This window comes from Apodemus sylvaticus, chromosome 21, assembly GCF_947179515.1.
Source record: "Apodemus sylvaticus chromosome 21, mApoSyl1.1, whole genome shotgun sequence".
In the NCBI taxonomy this organism is placed as follows: domain Eukaryota; kingdom Metazoa; phylum Chordata; class Mammalia; order Rodentia; family Muridae; genus Apodemus; species Apodemus sylvaticus.
In genome coordinates this window covers 18,498,330-18,518,941 of record NC_067492.1, presented here as the reverse complement: position 1 = coordinate 18,518,941, position 20,612 = coordinate 18,498,330, and the positions used below count along the sequence as shown (strand labels likewise).

General features: G+C 42.7%; 1 protein-coding gene across 2 annotated transcripts in view; it reads left to right on the top strand.

The window, feature by feature from the left end:
- Positions 1 to 20,612, top strand: part of Pdpr (pyruvate dehydrogenase phosphatase regulatory subunit) — a 45,776-nt gene that overhangs the window by 16,610 nt on the left and 8,554 nt on the right. For both annotated transcript variants that reach the window (XM_052166186.1, XM_052166185.1), the window contains exons 4-16: positions 1,672 to 1,753; positions 1,843 to 2,006; positions 3,907 to 4,028; positions 4,300 to 4,417; positions 5,843 to 5,992; positions 7,001 to 7,193; positions 10,163 to 10,287; positions 12,301 to 12,456; positions 13,159 to 13,292; positions 14,455 to 14,603; positions 15,136 to 15,248; positions 17,227 to 17,321; positions 18,612 to 18,701. In XM_052166186.1, coding sequence (XP_052022146.1) covers positions 1,672 to 1,753; positions 1,843 to 2,006; positions 3,907 to 4,028; positions 4,300 to 4,417; positions 5,843 to 5,992; positions 7,001 to 7,193; positions 10,163 to 10,287; positions 12,301 to 12,456; positions 13,159 to 13,292; positions 14,455 to 14,603; positions 15,136 to 15,248; positions 17,227 to 17,321; positions 18,612 to 18,701 — 1,691 coding nt within the window. The remainder of the gene's footprint in view (positions 1 to 1,671; positions 1,754 to 1,842; positions 2,007 to 3,906; positions 4,029 to 4,299; positions 4,418 to 5,842; positions 5,993 to 7,000; positions 7,194 to 10,162; positions 10,288 to 12,300; positions 12,457 to 13,158; positions 13,293 to 14,454; positions 14,604 to 15,135; positions 15,249 to 17,226; positions 17,322 to 18,611; positions 18,702 to 20,612) is intronic.

The window sequence follows — 20,612 nt, the reverse complement described above, 5'->3', positions numbered from 1 at the left end:
GGAGAATAAATACATTAAGGATAACAAGAAGCAGGCATTTTGGTGTTGGAGAAGGAGAGGGTTTATTACTTGTTGCTGGTGACAGAGTGCCTGACAAGCCACTTAAAGGTCTGTTTGCGCTTATGGTTTGAGGGCACAGATAGTGGGTACACAGTGAGGAATGCATGGTGGCAGGAGCAAGAGGTGACTTGTCACCTCACCTTGTGTCCACAGTTAGGAAACGGGTGGTGTTGTCATTCTTGCCTTTTTTTATTTTATCCATGGGATGGTGCTTCTGCGTCAGAATTGGTCTTCGATCTTTAATTAAGCCTCCCTGGAAATGACCTCACAGACATCTCTAGATGTTTGTTTTGTTTTTGTTTTTTTTAAAGATTTATTTATTTTATGTACATGGTATACTGTATCTGTACAGATGGTTGAGAGCCATCATCTGGTTGCTGGGAATTAAACTCAGGACCGCTGCTTGCTCTGGCCCAGCTTGCTCTGACCCAAAGATTTATTTATTTATTTATTTATTTATTTATTTATTTATTTATTTATTTATTATGTGTAAGTACACTGTAGCTGTCTTCAGACACTCCAGAAGAGGGAATCAGATCTTATTATGGATGGTTGTGAGCCACCATGTGGTTGTTGGGATTTGAACTCAGAACCTTGCTCAGAAGAGCAACCAGTCAGTGCTCATAACTGCTGAGCCATCTCTCTCTTTCTTTCCCTTTTGAGAGTCTCACTATGTAGCTTTGGCTAGACTTGAACTTACTGTGTTGACCCTGCTGGCCTTGAACTCACAAGAGATTCATCTGTTGCTGCCTACCAGGTTGCTGGGATTAAAGGCATGTGCTATCAGGTCTGGCTATAAAATTTTTTTTGTTTGTTTGTTTTTGTTTGTTTTTGGTTTTTTTGTTTGTTTGTTTTTTCAAGACAGGGTTTCTCTGTATAGCCCTGGCTGTCTTGGAACTCATTCTGTAGAGCAGGCTGGCCTTAAACTCAGAAATTCGTCTGTCTCTGCCTCCCAAGTGTTGGGATTAAAGGCGTGCATGCACCACCACTGCCTGGCAAAAAGTTTTTTTAAAAGAAAAAAAAAATCAGCATGAAAGAAGGTGAACTAGAGATGGCATTGCATCTTAGTTTCAGAAAAACCTTCCCACCCAAGAGGAATCAAAACTTATCAAATCACTTAATTCCAGGAAACTTCCAGCTATAGATAGGCTAGGGAGCCAAGATATAGGGAAGATGAATAACCTGTCAGACATTCCTGCCTCTGTAGAGCATGACTCTTCCAGTCATTCACTGTCTTACTTGAGACTGAATGTTCTAAGAAGGTTTACGTAACAGCTTGCTCTTTGGCTGTACTGGGGAAGGAGTGGGAATCTGACTGACTCTGGTAAACAGTGTTATGAATGGCTTTCACAAGGAATGTCCTCCCACCCCAACTAAAAGGGAGAATGAGTGAAGAAAGGGATGAGCTCTCGCCCCAGCAAGACTCTCAGCCCCAGTAGTCTTCATTATTATTTGAATGCTTTTATGTACGTTAGAATTCTAGTTGACCCTCACAAAGCTGTGAGCTGAGAGTAGTTATATTTGTGATGTATTTAAATTTTGCTAGATGATTCATAATAGGTCTAACATATAAATCTAGTGGACTGCTCATTTGATTGACTTTCCTTACAGGTTACTTAAGGACAGGCTCAATCTCTCTGGCCCAAACTCAGGACCGGTTGATCTCTCTGAAGCGTATCAACTCAAGGCTGAAGTATGTACTCTTAGATTAAGACCACACACCCCTCCTGATCTCTGCCAGAGAGCCCATAAATGTCATTGTCCCCTTGTGTTCTATGGCAGTGTTGTAGGTATCCCTTCTGAGATCATCTCCCCGAAGAAAGTGGCTGAACTTCACCCTCTCCTCAATGTGCACGATCTGGTTGGGGCCATGCATGTTCCTGAGGATGCAGTAGTATCCTCTGCTGATGTGGCTCTTGCCCTGGCAAGTGCTGCCTCCCAGAATGGTGAGTAGGTTTTTGTTTGTTTATATATTTGATGATGATGATTATTTTGCATGAGTTTGGAAAGAAGAGGTTATCTGAGAGAGTATATCACAGTAGGTACTAAGACCAGCTTAGGTATGGGGAAAGAAAGGTGTGAGAAATCAGTTTTCCAGTTTTGACAAATGCACTGTGTTGGGATCCAGGAGTCACTTCACAAACCACACGAGCACCAGTCTCAGTCAGACAGGGATAGTTTATTGAGCATACACCCCACAAATGTTCATTCGGGGCCATGGTCCAGGTTCAGACCGTGATCCTGAGTTAAAAAAGATTCTCCAGGGTTTTTAAACCTGCAATCTCCAAACACTGTGTCAAGTTATTCCACCAATCAGGACTTAGGGATAGGGAATTTCCTTAGGGACATGTCTTTGTTGTAAGGAACACTTATCCTGTTCCCATTGGTTGGAGTATTCAACTGTGGCAGGGGACTTGCCTTGTTGATTTTCTAACTTGTCTACCAGGATGGAACTTGTGTGACATTCATGTCTTAGCTTGCCAACCAGGGTGTCAGCTGCCCATGTACGTGTCTCTTTCTGCCAAGTTAGGATGTCAGTTCCCAGGGAGGTCTTGGGAATTGAAGCTTTACTCAACCCCTACTCAAAGTGGAAGTCTCATTTCAAAGAGTTTCTTATATTGGTGCAGGTGTCTCTCATGTTGGGGTCCATCCTAGGGACAGCTTATAAAAGGAAATACTGTAAAAGCTCATACATAGGTACAGGAAGTGCTGCTGGGTGGTTGGTTTGGGTCCAAGCTTATTGTGAGTAACTATACAAAGCAGTTCTACTGATTCTATCTTGCTCTGGTTTCCAAGGGCACAGAACATAGCAGAGCATGTAATCAACTTGGGCATGAGAAAATTTCCTAGTAACAGAGGAAACATGGGAGAAAGTGTCCTTTAATGTTGGGCTAGCCAGGTAACAGTTACCTAGGCCGTAACATTTTACAGCCTAGACCTGAATATACTGTATTTTTAAACAGTATCCGTTTGTTCTAAGGAACTACTTGTACTGGTTAATATATATCAGACTTAGGAGAGTGCTTGCTCTTGGACTTGAGAAGTGCCAAGGCTAGAGAATGATTTGGGAGTTGAATCTATAGCGAAAATATGATCCAGAGTAAATCAGAGAAGACTAAATGTCCAGAGTGTTACATATACCTTCTGATTAATTCTAGTGCTGAGAACTGGACCCAGTGCTTTGGGCATGCCATGCAGATGTTCTGTTTCTGAGCTGTATTGTCTTTGGTTTCACTATGTAGCTCAGGCTGGCCTGAAACTTGCCAGCCTGAGCTACATATGTAGCCAAACCTTAGACTCCAAAGTGCTGAGATCAACATTGTATGTCACTATACTCTGCTGAGGTTCGGTTTTTATATTAAAGTATTGATCCAGCTTCTTCAGTACTTTTTTGGAATAGAGAGTCTGCTTCAGAGAACTTAATAACTTTTTAAAATTTATTTATTTACTTACTGTATATGAGTGCTGTATCTTCATGTATACCTGCACACCAGAAGAGTGTCATCAGATTGCAGTACAGATGGTTGAGAGCCACCATGTGGTTGCTGGGAATTGAACTCAGGACCTCTGGAAGAGTAGTCAGTGCTCTTAATTGTTGAGCCATCTCTCTAGCCCTCCAGAGACCTTAATTTTGTAACAACAAGTAATTTGCCTTCTTTTTCTTTTTGGTTTTCTGAGACAATTTCTTTTGTAGTCCTGGCTGTTCTGGAACTTGCTGTGTAGATCAGGTTGGCCTAGAACTCACAGAGATCCTCCTGCTTCTGCCTCCTAAGTGCTGGGATCAAAGGCCTGCACGACCACTGCCTAGCTAATAATTTGCCCTCCATTTTCTTTGTTTTGTAACAGGTGTTCAGATTTATGACCGGACAAGTGTTCTTCATGTACTGATCAAAAAAGGTCAAGTTACTGGTGTGGAGACAGATAAAGGACAGATTGAATGCCAGTATTTTGTTAACTGTGCTGGCCAGGTAGGTTGGCAACAGTAATACTGGGTTCATGACTTTATTTAAATTTGCACTTTTTACTGTAGAGATAAAAAGACTATCATTTTACTGATACTGTACTGCTTATTTGACTGGGTAATCCAGAATTACATTCTAAACCCAAAACCTGTGTGTGGTGCTCAGACTGGAGCAGCTAGCCGAAGTCTCAGCACACGGGGTAAAGTGGATACCGTCTTGTCAGAAGGCTGCTGACTGTGTCTCTGTTCCTCTTCTCACCCACAACTGTCCATTGTAGTGGGCATATGAGCTGGGTCTATCCAACGAGGAGCCGGTTAGTATCCCGCTACATGCCTGTGAACACTTCTACCTTCTGACTCGTCCCTGGGACACCCCTCTGCAGAGCAACACACCAAGTGAGGACTTGTATTTTTTCTTTCTTTCTTTCATTCTTCTTTTTATAAATAATTTTATCTCCTTTCTAGCTAGTATCCTGTCCTTTGAAAGGAAAACTTCATTAAGGACACATTATGTCTAGAGGACTTTTTTCTTTTCTGGAGCGTGTTACAGGGAGGTGGATTCAATTTTAACTTTTCTTTGATTACTTTTTAGGAAAAGATAGCCAAAATGAAGCTGCCATTAAGAACTTTTTGCTTTTTGTTTATTTGTTTGAGATAGGGTTTCTCTGTATAGCCCTGGCTGTCCTGGAGTCCCTTTGTAGACCACGCTGGCCTCAAGCTCAGAAATCCGCCTGCCTTTGCCTCCCAAGTCTGGGTTCTAACGTGTGTGCCACCACGGCCCAGCTTTCTTGTTTTTGTTTTTTTAAAGCTGACTTTGATCCCTAGTATAGTTCATTGAGAATTTGGAATATAACTTTTGTGCTTTCAACTTGAATGGTATCAGTTGTAGAAGTATATAGGTAGTCCATATACTTAGTGGTTTAATGGTTACAAACCATGGAAGGAAGAAAAGGTTATTTTACTCACTCATGCCTGCCTTCCTGCCTTCATGTGTCTCTGTCTCTCTCTCTCTCCTCTCTGTGTCTGTGTCTGTCTCTGTCTCTTTCTCATGTTTTGAGGCAGACAGTACCCTTGCCTGTCTTCGAATTTACTCGGTAGAGCAGGCTGGCCTTGAACTGAGAGGTTCATCAGCCTCTACCTCCTGAGCATTAGGATTAAAGGCATGCACCACTACTGCCTGGCTTTTATTTTATTTTTTTGAGACAGAATCTCATTGTGTAGTCCTAGCTGGCCTAGAACTCACTATCATGGGCTTGGAGGCAGAGGCAGGCATGCTGAGCTTAAAAGGGTTTTAATAACATTTCAGGGAATGAAGTCTGTACCTCCCCTTCTTCCTGTTAGACTTTGGCTGGGCACAGTAGTGGTAATATAGTTTGATTGTAAGCTGTTGGCAAAGCTTTTAGGTTTCTGGTAATATTTGGGATAATCAGAGAAACAATCTTTTCTGTAATCTTGAGTGGGATGATCCTTCCCCTTGACTTCCAATGATTTTTCGTTTTGGTTTTTGGATTTTTGTTTTTTTGTTTTTTGTTTTGTTTTTTTGGCTTTTTGAGACAGGGTTTCTCTATGTAGCCTTAGCTGTCCAGGAACTCACTCTGTAGACCAGGCTGGCCTCAAACTCTCAGAGATCCACCTGCCTCCTCCAACGTGCTGGGATTAAAGCCATGCACCACTGTTCCCTGTATTCAATGGTATTTTAAGACCAATGGATTTATTGGATGCTGCACTGTTGGTAAGGCCATTCTCTCCATCTAGGAACCTGGCTGGCCTCTAACCCCTTGTTTTTCTCCTTTGTCCCACTTCCTTGTTTTTCTTCTTCAGCCATTGTGGATGCTGATGGAAGAATTTACATTAGGAACTGGCAGGGTGGCATCTTGTCTGGGGGCTTTGAGAAGAACCCCAAACCTATTTTCACTGAAGGCAAAAACCAGTTGGAAATTCAGAACCTTCGGGAAGATTGGGATCACTTTGGTATGTGAAGTAAATTATAGCAACAGTGCTGTCTGCTTATCTAAGATGTTGCATTTTCCAAGGTATTTTCATGACTAGTTTTTTATGTATCTTTCGAACAGCTCCAGAAAGTACAATAGCAGTCATGAAGAGTAGTCTAGAGTTTGCTTGGACTAAGGATATGGTTACTGGCTGGATTCCTGGAGGCAGGGTCTGCAGGCTGCTTAATGAACTTGACTTATTTATTTATTTAAATCACTGCTGAAACTTTAGACCAGAAGGAGGGTTTTCTTTTAGTAAGACTTAAAGAAATTGAAGAGGTTTCTACAAAGCAGGGCAAGGTGTGATATATTCCTGCTTGTAATTACAGCATGTGAGAGGCCCAGGCAGGAGGATTGTGAAAGTAGATTATTTTGCTAATGTGGTCTTTATTAAGACTTTAAATAATTTTGTCTTTTTTGAATAATTATTGTAGTTACATGGTTATAAATTGAAAGGGTATGAAAAGATCTCCTAAGTTTTCTTCCATCCTTGGTGGGTTTTTAAAAGAACAAAATGCTGCTTGTGGGAAACTAAACCCTTGTGCCCATAAACTAGTTAATCCTGTTCCCATCTGTTACTGCTGTCCCATGGGACAGTGGCCAGAGATAGTATAGAACAAAGTGCAAACCTGTCGTCACACGCCTCTCAGTGTAGGAAGCACTGTCTTTGATGCAGTGTTAGGTGGCGTCTCAGCCCTTCCCCTCATACTTGACCCCTGTAAGAGTATTGCTTGCCGCCGTCTGTGTTCCTTCTGTTGTGTGGCTCCTTGCCTTTTTGTAAAGTATGATTTTTCTTACTCTGAATGTCAGGCATTCTGTAGGTGTGTTCTATAATTCTACCAACTTTCATCTTCCTGATAACCAAATGACTCCTAGAAAAGTCTCCTCTAAAGAATTTTTTGGAAGGAGGAGTAAGAAGTATAAGTACTTGAAAAAGTTTAATGCCCTAAAGGTGAGGACTCTGTTTGGGTTTGTTTTGATTGCTCAGAGCCCCTGTTGAGTTCCCTCCTGCGTAGGATGCCAGGATTGGAGACTCTGGAGATTTTGAAGTTGGTGAATTGCCCTGAGACCTTCACACCAGACATGAAGTGCATCATGGGCGAGTCTCCTGTAGTACAGGGCTACTTTGTCCTGGCAGGGATGAACTCTGCTGGCCTGTCGTTGGGTGGAGGAGCTGGAAAGTAAGTCTTTTTCTGTAGAGTCACCTGTGGACACTTCAGCTTGCTAGGTTCTTTCCTTTTAGAGTATTCATTGTTAATATGTTCTGTGACCAGATAGTAATGTAAATAACAGTGTATTATCTTTTTAAAGTAATTGCTTTATTCATATCTTATAAATGTTACTGAATATAATATTTTGGGAACTCTGTCATTTAATTAGCTACAACCTGTAGGAAAAAATTAAAAAATTTTCAGCTTCAACAAATGTTAATGTTTTGATTGTGTAAGGTTAGAATTAACCAGGTATGATAAGTGAACTAGGCAATCAAACTAGGCAGCTAAATTTTTAGATTAAAAATAGGTACTTAGAAAAATCAGCCTAGCTGGGCAGTGGTGGCACATGCTTTTAATCCCAGCACTTGGGAAGCAGAGGCAGGCGGATTCTGAGTTCGAGGCCAGCCTGGTCTACGGAGTGAGTTCCAGGACAGCCAGGGCTACACAGAGAAACCCTGTCTCAAAAAAACCGAAAAAAGAAAAATCAGCTGGGGGTGGTGCCACATGCTTTTAATCCCAGCTGGGGAAGCAGAGGCAGATAGATCTCTGTAAATTTGAGGCCAGCCAAGACTACATAGTGAGACTTTGTTTTGAAAATAAAAAAGCCAGTCACAGAAGGATACAAATATTGTACAATTCCATTTTGTGAGGTACTTAGGATAGAGGTCATAGAAACAAACAAACAAAAAAATAGTGGTTGCTGGGTTGCTGGGAGTTCTGTTGGATAGGTCTGCAGTCTCAGTTCCACAGGATAGAGTTCCTCAGTGCACTGTGAAAGGTTACACAGCAGGGCATGTGTGCTTGACTCCACTGTGCCACGCACTTAGTGGTTGATCAGCTGTATGCATACAGTTCCAGCTCTTGGGAAGTAAAGGGCAGGCAGATCAGGGGTCCAAGCTTGTTCTCAGCAGCATAGGACACTTTATTCTCAGGTTAAAAAAAATGTTGATTATCTGGATATGGTGGCACATGCCTGTAACACTAGGCACTTGGGGACTGATGAAGGAGGACTGCGGTGAGTTTGAGGCCAGCCTGGACTACATAGTGATTTCTGTTGGACCTGGACTAAGAATGAGAATGTGGGACCCGGCATGGCGGCACATGCCTTTATCCCAGCATTAGGAAGACAGAGGCAAGTAGATCTCTGTGAGTTTGAGCCCTGGTCTACAAATCAGGCTCCAGGGCAGCTGGGGCTGTTACACAGAGAAACTCTGTCTAGAAAAACAAAAAAACCCAACAAATCCATCCCCAACCCCAACCCCAAAAAGACTAATTTGAAATTTTTAATATATATAATCAAATAGTACTTATTTGTATATATTTGATACATTCTGGTATACTTTTTTTTAAGGGGTGGGGATTCAAAACAGTTTTTTCATGTAACCTTGGCTTTCCTGGAACTCATTATGTAGACCATGCTGGCTACAGACTCAGACATCCACCTGCCTCTGCCTCCTGGATGCTGGAGCAAAAAGGTGCATAGTACTACCACCTAGTTCCTCTTTTCTTTTTTAATGATTTATTTATTTTTACTTTATGTGCATTGGTTTTTTGCCTGCATGTTTGTCTGTGTGAGGGTGTCAAATTAGTTGGTACTGGATTACAGGCAGTTGTAAGTGGCCATGTGGTTGCAGGGAACTGGAACTGAAACTGAAAAAACTATGAAAGTCCTATAAAAGAGCATCCAGCGCTCTTAACTGCTGAGCCATCTCTCCAGGCTCTCCGTTTTTCTCTTTTAAAAACTTGTTTTTATTTTTAACTATGTATATATGCATATGTACACATGAGTGCAGGCGCCTGTGGTGGCCAGGTATTGAATTCTCTTGTTAGAGTTGAAGTTATGGGGGGTGGGGGGGAGTCTGGCAACTGAAATTCCTGTCCTATATAGAAGTAGTGTTTGCTCTTAATTTGCTGAGCCATCTCTTCAGCCCTAACTCACAGTGTTTTTGATTTTTGTAGGGTAAATGAATTGGGTCTTCCTTTTGTTTTTTCTAATTGTCACAAAGCAGAAATTTTTTTTTTAAAAACCCAGAAATAAAATACAACTGCTTTGTCCATGCTCTTCAAGGATCAAGTGTTTTTCCGGGACATCTGGGGAGCCTGTGCGATGACTGGTAATGGATCTTTTTGCACAGGCCGGCAACCTAAGTTCAATTTCACGAATCTCTGTAAAGGCAGAGGGAGAGAAGTGACTCCACAGTTGTTCTGACTTTCTGAAGTGCCAGCTCCCATCATAGACACATGCACAGTCATTAACAGACAAAGTTGCATTCCTGAGGTCAGGGCCTAGCCAGCTGTGAAAACAGAAGGGGAGCAGAGACATGGTGAGGTACCACAGAGCTGTCTCTGCGTGGCTGTCCTGTAAAGGGGCGCCCATTACTGCATACATATGGCTTGTGTCTATAACACCGTCTTGGGCTTTCTGTTATAAGAGTTAGCATCTGCATGGCAGTTTACCACCGCCTGTAAGTCCAGCCACGGCAGTCCAGTACGCTCTTCTGGCCTCTAAGCACCAGCTGTTTTGGCGTACAAATTCACATGTAGACTAAACATCCATATACAAACAATTTTTTTAAAAATCCTCAAAAACTGGGTATGGTGACACCCCCCTGTCATCCTAGAACTCATGAAGCAGAGGCATGCAGATCTCTCTGGGTTTGAGGCTAGCCTGGTCTACATAGTGAGTTCCAGGACAGCCAGGGCTTATGTATAGAGACCCTATCAAAACAAAACAAAACAAAAAAACCCCCTCCTCATTGTGGTTCTATGAGAACAATACTTGGATCCATGTTTGTTTATTTTACAAAATGTGAGGAAATTGTCTAAATTGTTCATTTCTGTGACAGCACAGACTCGTGGTTCCATTGGCTCTTGATTGTATGATTTGATCTCTGTCTCATCTGAGGCCCAGCAACTTTCTGTCTCCATGTAAACAGGTTCCTAGCTGAATGGATGGTATATGGCTATCCCTCGGAAAATGTCTGGGAGTTGGACTTGCAGCGCTTTGGAGCCCTCCAGAGCAGCCGCACCTTTCTGCGCCACCGGGTCATGGAAGTTATGCGTAAGTGTTCTTTTATTCAAATTTTATTGGGCTCAGCAGTCTTTAAGTGGCTTGATTTTTTTCAGTCAGGGCTTTCCCTCCCTCTAATAAGTATTTAGAATAGGGTTTCTCATCTGTGACTGTTTCAGGTCCAAGGATAGGGATTCATGCCTCACCTGACACTTAGGAGCATTTGTGGTATATTGGACCATGCTAAGAATGGGAAAGGAGACTATGACTTACAAGCTAATACGTTGCAGCTTGCTGTGTGCTGCTAGCAGTGCAGGCTTTTCAATTGGCCTTGATGCTGGCTCAACTTCCCACCCAGGTTCTGAGATCATTGGGTAGTTTTTGTCATTATTATGAGATGGAGTCTCATAGAATCCAAGCTGTCTTTAACTTGCTATATTGACTTAAACTCCTGATCTTTCTGCCCCCATCTCTCTCTCTCTCTCTCTGTCTCTCTGTCTCTCTCTGGTACTGAGGATTGAGGGCCTCTTGCATGTTAACAAGTTCTTTACCATATCACCAATACTCACTGTTTCTCTCTCTCTCTCTCTCTCTCTCTCTCTCCCTCTCTCCCTCTCTCCCTCCCTCCCTCCCTCCCTCCCTCCCTCTCTCCCTCCCTCCCTTCCTTCCTTCCTTCCTTCCTTCCCTCCCTCCCTCCCTCCCTCCCTCCCTCCCTTCTCTCTCCTTCCCTCCATCCCTACCTCCTTCCCTCTCTTTCTCTCTCTAAAACTCTGTTCTATGTAGTTGCGTGTCTGGTATGTGGTGTGGGTACACATATCACAGAGAAGGGCAGATGTAGGGGTCAGAGGACTGTTCTGTAGAGTTGGCCTTTTCTACCTTTACACAGGTTTTTAGGGATTAAACTCTGGTCCTCTGGAAGAATGGTTAGTGCTGTTATATACTAAGCCATCCCTCCAGCTCTAAAAATAAAATCTTAAAATAAAAAAGAGACAGATTAATTTGGATTTTAACTTTGTTAAGTGAATAATGTCACCTTTCAGATTTCAGAACCACCAATTGAAGGTGTGTCATAAACCCTTTCTCTTCAAAAGAGGTTACATATTAAAGGTAAAGTCTGTAAGCCATGAGGATCCCCACAAGCAAAGAATCAAGTGCCTTTTAAAATACTTTTGTAGCTCTGGCTAGCCTGGAACTTGCTATGTAAAGCCCCTGGCCTCTAACATGCTTTTTTCCCCACAGTAGCTTCTCACTATATTCCTAGCTGGCCTGAAACTCACAGAGATCTCCCTGCCTCTGCTTCTCGGGTGCCAGAGGGCATCAGATCCCCTGGAACTGGAGTTAAAGGACAATTGTGAGCAGTGGGTGCTAGAAAATGAACCTGGATCCTCTGGAAGGGCAGCCAGTGCTTGTACCTGCAGAGATGTTGTTTTTACCCCCACACCACCCCCTGTTTTTTATGGTAGTGGGGACTGAATCCCAGAGTCTCATGCATGCTAAGGAAGTATATCTGCCTCAGTTTTTTGCTTTGTTTTTGATTTTTTTCCTCTGAGATGGGGACTTGCTAAGTTGCAGTCTTAGTTACTTTTCTCTTGCTATAAGGAGACACCATGACCAAGGCAACTTATAAAGGAATCATTTAACTGGGGGTGTGTGTATAGTTCAGAGAGTGAGCCTGCGACCATTAAGGTGGGGAGCATGGTCAGAGGCAGGCAAGACTGGTAATAGGATGGTAGCTCATTTTTATCTGCAAGTTGGAGGCAGAAAGATAAGCACTGGACCTGATGTGGGATTTTGAAACTTCAAAGTCAGTGACAGACCTTCTCTAACAAGGCCACACCTCCTAATCCTTCCCAAAAGAGTTCTACCAGCTGGGAACCTACCTTTCAACTATGTGAGTCTATGGGAGCCATTCTAATTCAAATCACAAGTTGCCCGGGCTTGGCTTGAACCTAGTTTGTAGCCCAGGTACACCTTGAATTTGAAGTCCTTCTTCAGCCACCCAGGTCTCTGGAATTGTATGCCTGTGCTTCCAGGTTCAGCTGACAGACTGTTTGTCTGTTCTAGCTCTGATATATGATCTGAAGGTTCCCCGCTGGGATTTCCAGACTGGAAGGCAGTTACGTACATCTCCTCTCTATGACCGGCTGGATGCTCAAGGAGCCAGGTGGATGGAGAAACATGGGTTTGAGAGGCCAAAGTACTTTGTTCCACCTAACAAAGGTAAGAGTTTGTCTTCTTTTTGAGACAGAATCTTACACTTTAGCCTAGAACTTTATATTTCAGGTTTTTATTTGAATCCTCATCAGTCCTCTTATTTCAGCATCTCAAGTGCTGGTATTATAGACAGAAACCACCACACTTGGCTGTGTGTGTGTATATGCTGGTATTATAGACAGAAACCACCACACTTGGCTGTGTGTGTGTATATGCTGGGATTATAGGCAGAAACCACCACACTTGGCTCTTTCTCTCTGTGTATTGTATGCATGTGTGACTGTATATGTGCACCCTCATATAGACCAGAGATTATGTTGAGTGTTTTCTCTGTTGTTCTCTGCCTTCCTTTTTCAGACAGATTTTCTCACTGAATTTGGAGTTTACTGATTGGCTAAACTACTGGTCATCAAGCCACAGGATCCTCTTGTCTTTGCCCATCACTGCTGGGATTACAAGGGTTCACTTAGACCTAGGTTTATATATGCATGTTGGGGATTCAAGCGCCAAGTCCTCATGCTTGCATAGCAAGCACTTCAACTACTGAGACAATTGCTTCTATCCCTATCTTAAAACTAGTGTTTAATAAGTGACTACAGCTAGAATGTAGTCCTGGAAGGAAAAAAGTCTGTAGGCCATAATAAAATATATGGGGATTTCTAAGTGTCAAAACTCTTTTCTTTCCCCCTTGTTTTTTCTGTTTCATAGACCTTCTTGCCTTAGAACAGAGCAAGACTTTCTACAAGCCAGACTGGTTTGACATTGTGGAGTCTGAAGTCAAATGCTGTAAGGAGGCGGTGTGTGTCATTGACATGTCCTCCTTCACAAAATTTGAAATAACTGTAAGTATTAAGTTTGGGGAAACATTTTCTACTTATTGAATATTTGTTTTTCTTTTCTTTCATGTATTTTTCATATTTTTAACTTTATACGTATAGTTATTTCTGCTTCAATATATGCCTTGCCTGTGCACTGTGTGCATGCAGTACCTGAGAAAGTCAGAAGGCAGCTTTGGATTCCCCTGGGATTGGAGTTATGAATGGCTATGAGCTGCCCTGTGGGTGCTGGGGAATTGACCCAGGTCCTTTGGAAAAACAGCCAGTGTTCTTATGAGCCACCTCTCTCAAGGCCCCATGTTTTGGTCTTGTGTGTGTGTGTGTGTGTGTGTCTGTCTGTCTGTCTCTCTCTCTCTCTCTCTCTCTCTTTCTATGTAGCTCTTGCTGTCCTGGAACTCACTTTATAGACCAGGCTGGCCTCCAATTTAGAGATCTGCCTGCCTCTGTCCCCTAACTGCTGGCATTAAAGGTGAGTGCCACCAGCCCAGCAACGATTTGTTCGTGTATATGAGTGTTTTGTCTACCTATGTATCTGCATGCCAGAAGAGAGCACTGGATCTCATGAGACTCTAGTTTAGATGGCTGTGAGCCACCCTATGGTTGCTAAAATTGAATTCAAGATCTCTGTTGTGCACCCAGTTTTCTTGACCACCGAGCCACCTCCCCAGCCCCCAAATGCCTGTTTTTCATCTGATAACTTCAAAACTGATTCTGGAATAACTCTACACTATTTTAGTGTTTCATCTGTATAATCATATTTTTCTGAAATTTAGCTCCTATAACAGTTTTGGGGTTTTTTTTGTTTTTTGTTTTTGACTTTGTTTTTTTTGAGACAGGGTTTCTCTGTATAGCCCTGGCTGTCCTGGAACTCACTCTGTAGACCAGGCTGGCCTTGAACTCAGAAATTCGCCTGCCTCTGCCTCCCAGAGTGCTGGGATTATAGGCATGTGCCACCACTGCCTGGCAACAGTTCTTAATTAACCTAGAAAGACCCATTTTTCTTAAATATTGATGGTTAGCTTTCCTTGTGGCTTCTTACAGGAAAGTAAACCTGCAGATGGTGTCATGTAGGTATGGTGTCATTGAATTTCCTCAGTCAGGCAGTGCTGCGTGGTTATGTGGTCAGGTGCGCCCATGTTTACTGACCCTTCCTTTCCTTTCCTTGCAGTCCACTGGGGATCAGGCATTAGAAAGTCTGCAGTACCTTTTCTCCAATGACCTAGATGTGCCTGTAGGCCACATTGTTCATACTGGCATGCTCAATGAATATGGAGGATATGAAAATGACTGCAGCATCGCACGCCTCACTAAACGCAGGTGAGCTGAGCTCCCATGCCCTTCCACTAAACTGATACTTCAAGGGCTCTGGAGGTGTAGAGCACTTAATACTTTACTCTAGGAGGCCACAGTCCTAGGGACCCAGAAAACTATTTCATAAACTCCTGTCTAAATCACTAGTCACCTGTAAACAAATCAGCAAAGGCAAACAAAGAGAAGAAACCCAGGGTGGGTGTGGTGGCTCACACCTATAATGTCAGGAGTGTGAAGGTTTAACACGTTTGGGGCCAACCTGGGCTATGTGAGGGGTTCCAGGCCAGCTTGGCCTATAAAGTGAGACGTACTCTGTTTTAAAACATAAGAACAGAAGAAGTTGTACTATGTAAAACTGGATGTAGCCACCCTAATGGGAAAGGATTCTTTATGAATGTTAATAAATCTGTGTAAATATATTATTGTTATAGAATCTAGAATGGTGAAATACCCTCCCCGAAAGTTAAGAGATTGTTTCTAAATTCTTGATTGTTTTTCTACCTTTTGGTTTTGATTATTTTGGGTTTTTCATTTTTAGTTTCTTCATGATCTCTCCAACTGATCAGCAGGTCCACTGTTGGGCCTGGCTTAACAAATACTTACCGAAAGACAGCAACTTGCTGCTGGAGGACGTCACCTGGAAATACACAGGTAGGTCATCAGCCAGCCTTCTCCGGGCAACCCAGTAAAGAAGCCGATGCCGATTACCTTCAACTTTACAGACCTTATTTATATTTGACTTTACAATGAGCATCAGAATTAGTGTTAAAGAGACATGCTGGGGAGGGGCTGGAGAGATAGCTCAGTGGTTAAGAGCACTGACTGCTCTTCCAGAGCTCCTAAGTTCAACTCCCAGCAACTACAACCATCTGTAATGGGATCCAATGCCTTCTTATGGTATGTCTGAAGAGAGTAACAGTGTACTCACATAAAATAAATAAATCTTAAAAAAAAAATAAGGGCTGGGCAGTGGTGGCGCACCCTTTAATCCCAGCACTTGGGAGGCAAAGGCAGGCGAATTTCTGAGTTCGAGGCCAGCCTGGTCTACAGAGTTAAGTTCCAGGACAGCCAGGGCTACACAGAGAAACCCTGTCTCAAAAAAAAAAACCAAACAAACAAAAGCAAAATAAATAAATAAATAAATAATGAAAAGGCATGCCGGGGCTGGAGTGGTGGCTCAGTAGTTAGGAACACTGTACTCTCTGCTCTTGTAGAGGACCAAGTTTCTGTTTCCCTCACCGGAGGGCAGCTCACAACTGCGTGTAACTTCCCTTCTAGCGGATCTGATGCCTTCTTTAGGCTGCCATTTACATCTAGATACATGTACATCTGCGTACATCCATAAAGACAAAACACACCTATATATAAAATAAAAGTAAAAACATCTTTGGGGCTGGGGAGAGATGGCTCAGTTAAGAGAGCTGCCTGTTCTTCCAGAGCACTCTGGTCCACTTACCTCCATCCACAGCTCACATCCAATGTATTTTTCCGGCTTTCATGGGTACTATGTACATGCGGGCCACAGATATGTAAAACATCCATGACCATGAAAAAAAACAGCAAATCTTTAACCCTTAGCTACGTGTAATGCTGCTTGTCTTTAGCCACAACACCCAGGAGGCAAAAGTGGGTAGATCTTCATGAATCTGGTCTGCATGATGAGGCCTAGGACAGCCACAGCTGTTTTCACACATAATAAAAAACTGTATACTCCTTTAAAAAAAATCTTCAAAGGAAAATAAGACACTGTCAACACAGATAATTGTCCATTCAGTTAATTTATTTATTCAGTTCCATCCCTGGGAACCACATGGTAGAAGGAAAAAGACTTGTAGTCTTATTAACCCACTCATCTCACCCAGGCCTTACTTCTCATTAGCAGCAATTATGATTAGCTTCTTGCTGCTAGCTTGGCAAAGTAAAGACTATTAGTAAACACTGGTTGTGTTCAAACCTGTACTAGAGCAGTTATGTATAATTCTGTCACAGGCAGCAGAGTGGAGACAGTTCTCCAGGATCCTGTTTTGGGATGGGGATTACTTCGACTGTGTAGGAAGAGAGAGATCTATAGTGTTTGGTATATGGCCAGCCCTGGAAGTGACCTCTTGGATAGGTCTTGGTCTCGCTGCAGAGGAGACTATAAAATATATCCTTCCTGTGAGCTTGCAAGAAGAACTACACTAGCCAAGCTCTTCACACCAGCCAATCAGCAGCTACGTTCAGCAGGTCTGTAGTGGACTGTGGGCCAGACCCCAGGTACTTACCATTGAACCTCAGGTCCCTAAATAAAGGGACATTTTTTCTAAGTCAATGTATTTGTCTGTGGGATATTACCATATCAGTTGTGGTAGAAAGACCCGCCCACTGGGTGCTACCGTTCCTTGACATGGATCCTATTCTATAAAGGGAGCTAAGCAGCAGCATGCCTTTGCCAGGACCCAACTGTGGATGTCAGGTGGCCAACCGCTGCACACTTCTGAGGCCTTGACCTGTAAATTAGAAAACTATCCTTTATGCTGTTCGTCAGTGTATTTATGACAGTAGTAGGTAAAGAAACAAGGCCAGTGGACAAGTTGAAAAGCGACTATTCTCTGGAGAGGTTGAACATCTCTTCTTCTTTACCCTACAGCCCTCAATCTGATTGGTCCTCGAGCTGTGGATGTGCTATCCGAGTTGTCCTATGCCCCTATGACTCCAGAGCACTTTCCAACTCTCTTTTGCAAGGTAGGTGCTAGTCATTATTTGTGATTAGGGTCTCATGTAGTACATCCAGGTCTCAAACTTGTTACATAGCTGAGAATGACCTTAAACTTCTGATCTTCTTGCTCAAGTGCTATGAGTGCAGGTGTATGTGTAATTGGTTTATAGTGTGGGGAGAATCAAACCCACAGTTACGCGTAAGCTAGGGGAGCACTGCCAACTGAGCCACATTCCTAGCAGTTCTGTGTTTTTAAATGTTAAAGATGTTCTTTTATAGTGATGGCAGGTTTATATTCTTAATGTGGTATTAATACTTAAACAGTGTTTTGAGCTTTATTAAGCAAGCAAAATGACCAAGCAAATTTTATTTTTTATTTTCAAGCCTGCTTTATTTAGTAAGGATTAGGATATTCCCTGAAGTATATTTAATGTCTTTGAATGTCAGGTATGTATATTTATTGGTTTCTGTAGTGCCTGAATTAAATTTAAGGTAACAGTAAATGCACACTGAGGTCAGATTTTTTTTTCTCCTTGTATTTGCTGTTTTTGTTTTTATACTCATAGTATTGTACATGTGCCATCTTCAGGGAAGAAATGGTATAGCTGAACCCTGAACAACAAACAGCTAGCTGCCTGGCACACACTACAATTGAGTACTTGAATGCTTTGCAGGAAGCAGTTACACAGCCACTTTGAACAGCACCACCCATGGAGGAAGTTGGAAATTCAAACCCAAGTGGAGATTTTCAGAGAAAATTGTTTAATAATTTCCTCTGTTAGCCCAAGCAGAGAAAATAACAGAAAACTTCCATGTTAGTGAACAGATCCCTCTGCAGTCTGATCTGTACTTTAAAAACTGATGCAACCCATATACCTATGACTGTCAAATACCTTATCTTGTCAGAATTCATGTAAGTAGCTTGTTTCAGTGCTGTCTCAGATTTACACTTCCCTTTATGGAGCGGTAGTTGTATCAGTGACCCTTTCAAGGCAACCAAGCAGCTGTAACATTAGAAAGTGAGTCTCTGGTCCCAGAGGACATGAATTCTATTCTGTGGACATTGTCCTTTAAGCATCAGATGCCTGAAGTTGGCTTACAGAGTCCCCCAGAGAAGACACTTGATTGGTCTCCATTCATTGTTCCTAATGCTCCTTGGCTGACTCAATGTTTTGGCACAAGTTGGTAAAGAGAAAAGCCTTCCTTGGTTATAGCTCTTCTAGGGTTTAACAGAGGGTGGGTACTGACGGGATTCCCCTCGGGACTTCCTGACTGCCATGAGGGACTAGTGCTGACTGCTTTCTTTTCCTTTGCAGGAGATGAGTGTGGGCTATGCAAACGGGATCCGGGTGATGAGTATGACTCACACGGGAGAGCCGGGGTTCATGCTATACATCCCCATAGAGGTGAGAGGGCTGGGGCAGGGCTGCCTGCTTCCCAAGATTCCCGAGTACCCACAGGTTTACAGTGGTGTATCCCATCCAGTCTTGGGCAGGATGCAGGGAGGAGTTTTTATCATTTTTAATAGTTAATGTTGAAGAGCTATATGCATTTTAAAATAAAAACCCGAGGGAGGGGGCATAGAATACCTGGGTTCTGTCTCAACACCATCTTTAACTCTAGTTCGTAGAGCTAGAACTAGCAGCTCACAACCATCTTTAACTCTAGTTCTTACTGCCTGCTTCTGACCTCCAAGGGCACCAGGCACATACATGGTACACATACAGGCAGAACACTCAAAATGTGACTGGGGATGTAGCTCACTTAGCATACTGTTTTTCTAGCATGCCAGTCAGTCCTCAGTTTGATCTCTAGTACTGTGTCAACTAGGCATGGTAACACATGCTCATTATCCTAGCGCTAGTGAGAAAGCAGAAGCAGGAGTTTCAGTCTAAGCTGGGATATATGAAACTCTAGGAAGCTCAAAAACCAACACCGTGGGCTAGAGATGGCTCAGTTGTTAAAGTCTAGGCTCATAACCACCAACATATTTTAAACCTTATAAAATCAGTTATTTAGATAAAAACCAAACATCACCTTCAGTTGCCATCAACCAACAATAACCTAATGTAGTAGCATTATGCAATTAATTTCTAATCAGTAATTTTGATGTGTATGCAAGTAAATTCAAAGACAGGAAAGAGGAGAGTACTTAGTACCTTTGGGATTACATGGTTTTTGTTGTTGTTTTATTTACTTGTTTTTAGAGACAGGGTTTCTTTGTGTAGCACTGGCTATCTTTAAACTTACTCTGTATAACAGGCCTGTCTTGAACTCAGAGATCTGTCTGCCTCTTCCTCCCAAATGCTACTTTTTTTGCAAGTTGGATTTTTCCCTCCCCTCTCCTCTTCATTTTGCTCTGGCCCATAGGATTTTTTTTTTCCTTTTGTTTCTCATTACGGATGGTTGTGAACGACCAAGTGGTTGCTGGGATTTGAACTCATGACTTCTGGAAGAGCAGTCAGTGCTCTTAACCGCTGAGCCATCTCACCAGTTGTGCCTTTTTTTTTTTTTTTTTTTTAAATGGTTGTGGAAGTCTTGCTATTCTAGCCCAGGCTGGTCTCTACCTCCTGAAAGCTAGGATTATGTTTACCACCATGCCTGGTCAGTCAAGTTTAACTTAACTTCTGAATGAGGCAGAGTGAAACTGAAAGCCACTCTACACTGCTTCTGACCTTGGCCTGAGTTTCCTGGAGCATTCATTCCTGCTAGACAGGCTGCTGCTCTGTGCCCTTTTGTTTTCCTCTGGCATCCGCAAGCTCACTACTGTTCGCTTTCAGGCCTTATATCTCCTCGCCCAGTACACACACACACACACACACACACCATTTCTTTTCATATGTATGTATGTGCCTGAACTTATGTTGCACATGTGGCGCTGCACTGAGGAGACCGGAAGAGGTGTGAGATACCCTGGACATGGAGTGACAAGTGGTGCTGAGCTAATGATGTGCTGGGAGCCAAACCCCAGCAAGTGCTCTTACCTGCTGAGCTAGCTCCAGCATACATCGCTGTTTGATTCGATTTTGTTTGCTTTCCAGACAGTTACAAAATATAGCTCTGGCTGTCCTGAAACTCACTATGTAGACCAGGCTGGCCTTCGGATTAAAGGATCCCCTGCCCCTGCCTTCTGAGTCCTAGGATTAAAAGTGTGTGTACCATGTCCAGTCACATCACTTCTTAGTGAGACCTTATTTAAGCTCTCTGTTCTCTTACCTGTTTTCTTGTACTTTACCTTTTTTCTATAGCACCACTACCTAATAATATTATTTGTGTATTCCAGAGATTTCCTTGTAAAGTTTTTATATCCTGTCACT